This window comes from Amphimedon queenslandica, unplaced genomic scaffold (assembly GCF_000090795.2).
Source record: "Amphimedon queenslandica unplaced genomic scaffold, v1.1 AMPQUscaffold_13098, whole genome shotgun sequence".
NCBI lineage: Eukaryota > Metazoa > Porifera > Demospongiae > Haplosclerida > Niphatidae > Amphimedon > Amphimedon queenslandica.
Window position 1 is genome coordinate 42793 of NW_003546666.1, and position 7297 is coordinate 50089.

The 7297-nt window shown below is 33.3% G+C and overlaps 1 protein-coding gene across 1 annotated transcript; it reads right to left on the bottom strand.

The window, feature by feature from the left end:
* Window positions 1-663: 663 nt before the first annotated feature.
* LOC109585231 (uncharacterized) lies at window positions 664-4440 on the bottom strand. Its single transcript, XM_020001225.1, has 13 exons — window positions 4159-4440; window positions 3774-4109; window positions 3377-3658; window positions 3255-3328; window positions 3021-3204; window positions 1905-2237; window positions 1747-1857; window positions 1636-1699; window positions 1517-1582; window positions 1272-1464; window positions 1001-1225; window positions 856-937; window positions 664-803 (listed from the first exon to the last, which is right to left on the bottom strand). The coding sequence occupies exons 5-13, from the start codon at window positions 3028-3030 to the stop codon at window positions 772-774; spliced, it is 1116 nt and encodes a 371-aa protein (XP_019856784.1). The 5' UTR covers window positions 3031-3204; window positions 3255-3328; window positions 3377-3658; window positions 3774-4109; window positions 4159-4440; the 3' UTR covers window positions 664-771.
* Window positions 4441-7297: the final 2857 nt, after the last annotated feature.

Here is a 7297-nt window from a genome sequence, read left to right on the forward strand (position 1 = left end):
AGCATATTCCATCAAAAGTGGCTAGGAGAGAATTCTTAATTTTTGTATATACACATTAGCTTAAATCAAAAACTCCATTACATTTTTATGCATGTAGTTTGACTTAATTCTAAATCGCTTTCTGAAACAATAGCAAAAATAAAATTACTAAAAAATAGCACACAAAATTAAAATGATGCAATTTTATAGGCCCAGTCTATACAAAATTTTAATTGCTGCTCATTCAATCTGTGATTCAATATTATGTGTATGTATATAAATATTTCAGCAGATTATTTAGATGATGGAGTCACAAATTTCTATTGAATGATTCTCTTATTTGCTGCCTTTTTAAGCAGTCTCCATTTACATATGTACATATTCAAAAGGTTCACTACCAGTTCTAGCTTCAAGTTCATAGCAAGAAGATATTAAGTACATGTACATACATGTGTGTGTGTGAGAGAGAGAGAATTTTTTACTTCCTAATAAGGACAATCATTACTATACATGAATGAACCATTGCAACAGCTATTATCAGCTAATAACTAACCAGCACTAAGTAATAATGAAAAGCAGCATTAATTATAAATAATAACAAAAAGCAGCATTAATTGTAACTAATAATAAAAGCAGCATTAATAATGAAAAGTAGCATAAATTGCAACTAATAATAAAAGCAGCACTATAATTAATAACAAAAGCAGCATTATATAACTACACACACTAACTAAGCATAAAAAAGCAGCTACAGCGTTTTAAAATATACAGTTTCATCACATCTTGTCTTTTTCATTGTCCCTTCTTCTCATCCCCACTTTTGTCTACACGTATCAGTAATAATGGGTACATGCTACTTAAAAAGAGTGTACTTACTTCCAGCTGCCAAGCTACGGTAAGTAGTGGAGGATCCTGTAGCTCCAGATTTTATGTACGATAACTGACCCTCTCCAGAATTCTATAATGAATCAATGACAACAAAATAAAAAAGTCCTTATAATGATTTTTAAAAAATTCTGACCGAATTTATTTCTTGATCCTGACTATTAGGAGGTGGCACAACTCGTGAAACAGGAGGAGCAAGTGTTACTGTCTTTTCTTCAGGACGATTATTTGTTGGAGCCTTGGGTATTAGGACAGTACTGCTAGAAGGAGGGTTCTGAAGACTGTTTTCAGGTTCTTTTTGTTGATGAAGTTGAGGAGGGACTTTTATCTTGGAAGTAACAAACTTGGCCTTTTCATCATGCTACAAATAAAATTTCAAATTTATTACAAAATATGAACATTCTAACCTTTGAGTCTGGGATTAGAGGCTGTTTTTCTGAGACACCAGTACTTTGTTGTGATGTCATAGTTGAAGAAGCCATAGTGCTTCCACCACCATTACTAATTAATGGTTTATTAGATGCATCTGTATTAGTGGGCGTGTCAGGAGCTGGGGGATTTTCGGGTTCAGGATAATTTTGAGGAGGATGGGGTCGACTCCTAGAATTATTAAAGTAAATTAAAATCAAATGAGTGGCCATTTTGTACATACTCAGAATGTGATTCTGTATCACGTACAGGTACAGAGTGAGGTGCTGGTATATCCACTTCAGTTTCACTAAAAGGAAAGAAATACAAAACAGAACTTCATTATTATAAATATACTTGTACCTTTTTTTGTCCTCTGAGCCTTCAATTATAACTTTTATATCAGAGAATGTAACAGTGTATTCACCTTATTAAATTGTAATAATAAAACCTCATTAAATAACAGTCACTTACTTTTTTTAGACTTTCTCCTCATTAATACTACTATTACTATAACAATGACAATAGCTGCTAGTATTGCCACTATAACGCACACTATTATTGCTACTATTGAAGTCAATGGAACTATAAAAAATGTAGTCAAATGTACACATAATCATCACATATCTTACTATTAGTAGAAGGAGGATCAGTAGTAGTTAATACATCATCTGTATTATTACAACTGAGATTGAAGTAATTTGTAGATGAGTTATCAATAGTTCTATCTCCATTAAGATAATGAATTTTAACAGTGTAATTGCCTGGTTCAAGTTTTCCTGAACTGTTAGCAGCGATTAAGCCTCCATCATCACACTTTATTTCTTGTGAAAATGAAAGGAGGTTCTTTTGAGAATCAAATACTCTCATGATAACGCCCGTTGCTCCGGGCAATAGTTTTGCATTTATTTCAAAATATCCTCCATTACAAGACGAAATGAATACATTTTGAATGATTTGTACACCTATAAAAAGTAAATATAATAACACAGTGATATATCAGATAACACTATAAACAAGTCATGCAATGAACCATGTCACCACCACTAGACTAACTGTAACCATTACATCAAAAGTACATGGTGACTATACATGGTATTCATGTACCAAGCATTCAGCTCCAGCATAGTTTGCATTCACTATTCACACTGATATTCACATAGCACAGTGTATTATGGGAAAGTATGTCATATGACCATTGGTATTATCAGCACTGTGCTATATCCCCATGTACTTCAATATTACTCAAGTTTAGCCAAATTAGCAATTACATGTACATGTATACAGGAGATTGCATAATCCTTGCAAAAAGAGTTTTTAAATGCTTATTTTGTTAAGTGGGTGATTTATTATTGAGAGTAGCAACTAAGTAGCTGTTACTCCCTTATAAAAAAAGGAAGGTAAGGCAGATTTCCAATTTTACTGGATAATGTTATCTCCTGTACACTATACAGTGTACATTAGGATGTCATTACTAATAACTATTATTCACAGACATGCATCATACTAGGTAAACTTGTGGTTTTGATGATGCAATAGTATCAAGGAGCTAGCTGAGAATAACAGTAAACAAGTTAACAATATTCATAACCTTATAAAGTCTAAAAATAATACATCTAAATATGGGAAGGCTACTGTGTCTAAAAATAGTACAAAGGATGAAAGGAACAGAGTTGAATAATTAATTGTTAATCTAAGCAATTCAAGTTACTAATACTCAACTATGATGTACAATGTAATAAGCTTACTAATGTTCATTGATTTCTGTTCGCTCCCAGAAGACAATTTTTAAACACAGTTTTTCGTCCCTCTTAAAAGCTGTATTTGTAAGATACTTGATTTATTAAGAATAAACTCTTTGTGTCCTTTATGTATACAATCAGATTCCACTTTAATCTGTCGTGGTATTGATAAAGGACGCGAGCGATTAAACTAATAATAATAATAATAATAGGAATAATAATAATAATAATAGTACTCACTGTTAAGTTAATGATAGCCTCAGCCTGATCATCAACTATTCTAAGGTTTACACTACTTACATTGAATGAAATAACTAAAAGGAAAATGCTATATAAACAGATTTGTAATAATAAAAACTTACAGTTTTTAAACGAAACATTATGTTGCAATGTTTCGCCTGTACCGGCAGGGTTCTTGCCAGTTATAACTACTGTGTAGTTTGCTGCTGGATCAAAATTGCTACCAATTTTATTTCCACTAGCAACAAACGGTAAAGTATGTACAATTTCTTCATAGACAGTTTCATTATTAGTATTCTTAATAATGATTAGTAGTTTGGTGTCAGTATCAATGATCCCAGTGATTAATATCCCATTGGGTGTCACCTCTACTGATACATAGTTCGATAAGTTAACAGGAGGGCCTATTGATAAAACAATAATAATTATATATATATACATATATATATATATATATATATATAATTCATAACAAGAGTACATTAAATCTACTTCATATCTCGCTCTCTCTTTCCTCACCTTTAACTGTTAGAAAGACTGGAAGGAAGCAGACATATGACCCACCACAGTGAGCACATATGTCTATCCTTGTTCCATCTTGTGAAACAGTTAAATTACGTAGTATAAATTTTATACTACTTTTTCCACCTCCTTGAGACAGTTTTACTTTACGGTTCTGACACTGGCTCGAGGACAAGCAGTCATTTTCAAATGCTCTCACTATCATACACTGAGCATTATTGTAGTAATTTGGGAATGCCGCAAAGAAAGTAGCATTGGTTTCATGGCCAGTACTAGCACTAGTATCATACACTGTAATGTTGACCGGAGCAGTAAAGTTCTCATAAATGATATCTGTAAGTTGATGAATGTAGCGGTTACTATAATAGGTAGACAAACTTACCAGTGCCATTAACTTGGACTGCGTTAAAATTCAAAGAATGTGATATCCTTTCGCACCCATCGTGGTGACAACAAGAAACGGGCTGCTGTACCACACAAAAGACAACTACAAACACGAAAACTCTGTAGGTGTCCATTTTTTGTTGTTTTTTTTTTTACTAAGCTTCTTTATGAAAATTTGCAGTGGGGAGTCCCCTTAAATTCAGAACCATGAATATCGTTAGACTCTGGCTGGTCCAGACCGCCTGAGACCGGTTCGGACCAGCCAGACTCAGAGCAGACTATCGTTCACAAAATACAGAGGTGTGGCTGGCATCATCACGGTGACCACACAACAAATGAAACTATAGTAATATTTATATAAGCCTAAAAATTGACAGCATTTTCACCTAAAATACTGCTGATTTATACCTTAAAATTATCACTGTGACACGGCTCAGTTCAATTATTATTATTATTATTAAATAAAAATAAATAAAATTCAAACAATATCCTAATATTTACAAGGAGGGAGAATTGGATAAAGTCTAATAAGTTTAAGCACACAGTGGTTGCATGATAAAAGCAGCAAATGATTAGCAAAGCAAAATGATTAGCAAGACAATGATTATTGGCAGCAAGTAGGAAAATAGCATTCAGCTTGATTAGTCTTAATATTCATTGGTTGGTCTTCTCAATTTTCAGCTGTATCAGGGAAAAATAAAATAAAATGATTATTATTATTATTATTATTATTACCTTTACTTACTTGACAGGTATTAAGTGAACTGGTGGGAGAGTAATATTCAAACCGTGAAGTGGCGTCCTGATCCTCCACAGGTATGCTTTGTTGTCTACCCATGATACCATGTACCACCTAATCAAAAAATTAACATTATTATTATTATTATTATTATTATTATTATTATTATCATTATTACTAACATCAGGTTTTTCTTCATTATCAGTACCAGCAATAGGTTCAGGCAACGCAAAATCATCTCCTTGTAACTGATCCAAGTCTTCATTTGGTAGCACTGGGTGATCGTGTCCTTGATGAGTCTTCTTCTTAAATATACCCCACGTAGGTGTGCTTTTTGGAGGAAAATCATCTTGTGGCAAAAGAGTACTCAATGAATTGACTTCAGAGCTACAAGTTGTATCTTGAGCTGTTGGAAGTCCACAAGATTGATCTGCCGGTATAACAGGTCCATCTTCTTTACTGTAAAATAATCATTATCATATAAATAGACACCAATAATAACAATAATAATAACTTACCCTACTTCTGTAGCTTCCGTTGGTTTTGTGAGATTGCTTTGAGCTGAAGCGTTGTCCACAGTAGCTGATTCTTCATGTTTATCTGCAGTAGCTGGTTCTATTTGTCCTCCATTGTATAGAGAAGGAGTAGAAGTATTAATAGACTCATCACCAGTGTTGACTGTGTTGTCCCCATTTTCTACATTATCTACCTGTACCTGTCTTTGTCCTATATCATTATTTTCTTCATTGCAACTACGATTAGCAACAACATTATTTATTTCAATATCTCCTCCATTTATTTGTCTCAATACTGCTCCTCCATCATCTCCTCCTCCTCCGTCATCTCTTCTTCCTCCTTCATTAGGATGAGGATGAAGTGTCCATTGATGTCTTCCTCTCCTATGCCTCACTGCAAATAACGAACCATTACTGCATTGCTTTAAAAAACAATTATAATTTACTTCTCACTCCTAGCAGAATAGCTGCAATTATAGCAACAATCAATAATACTAGTGCACAGATCAGAACAGTGACGATTAATCCAACTATAATAAGATTAAGGGTAAAATAATAAACATAATCATGATTGGGGTAAGCATCTTCTGTTTGTACAGTGTACATTTAAGTCAACTATTCATTTGAGCTAATTTTGCATTGATGTGGGTCATTTTGACTTTTTGGAGCAACTTTAAAAATTCGTAAAAATTCTAATTTTGATTGGAATCAGCTCAAACTTGAAATACAATATAAAAACATGTATAAGTATCAGGAAAAATTATAAAAATCAAGAAATCTCTCCTAGTCATTTTTGGTGAAATTTGGCTGATGACCCTGTACTATAGTACAGGGACTTTGGCCCAATTTCGGAGCAACTTTAAAAATTTGTAAAAAATCTAATTTTAATCGGAATCAGCTCAAACTTAAAATACAATATAAAAACATGTATATGTATTAGGAAAAATTATAAAAATCAAGAAATCTCTCCTAGTCATTTTTGGTGAAATTTGGCTGATGACCCTGTACTATAGTACAGGGACTTTGGCCCAATTTCGGAGCAACTTTAAAAATTTGTAAAAAAATCCAATTTCAATTGGAATCAGCTCAAACTTGAAATACAACATAAAAACATGTATATATAAGGAAAAATTATAAAAATAAAAAAATTTTTTTTAGTCATTTTTGATAAAATTCATTGCTTTGTGTTAACTTACCAGGTACATTTCTTTTCTTAGTAGTAGGCGTATCATCACTTGGATCATCACTTGGATCATGACTCATCGTACAAGTTACTGAGAAGTTCATTGCAGTATGATTACTATCAAATGACCTTCCATCACTCAGTAATGGATACACAAATACATCAAAGGTCCCATTAGGTAAGCGAGTACTGCTATTAGCTATAGCATAATGGTGCAAAGAATCCCTTACGATAGACTGGTTGAAGAACACTGTCCCATTGAGATATAGCACCTGTACCATAACACCAGTAACTCCATTTAAGAGAGTAGCATTAATGGAGTAATATCCATCATGTGTCACTCTAGGCCATATCCTGATATTGGGTATACGGCTAGTATCTACACAAGGAAATGAGTTGATATTCATAATACACCTACTCATCAGCAGATAAACACACACTACACACATTATATGCAATCCATGCACAATTGCACATATGTGTCACATGATTGTACAAATAAGGAATGGCATTTACCATAGGGCAATAACATAACCACGAACAGGCCAATTGTCAGATTCATTATCTGGAGTATGTTATCACATGACACTAGTGGCTACCACATACACACATACAGAGTTCACTAGGTCAATCAAAGATGACCTTTTATCACAATATATTGCAAATATGGTAGTGAAAGGAGTGTGTACATACACATATG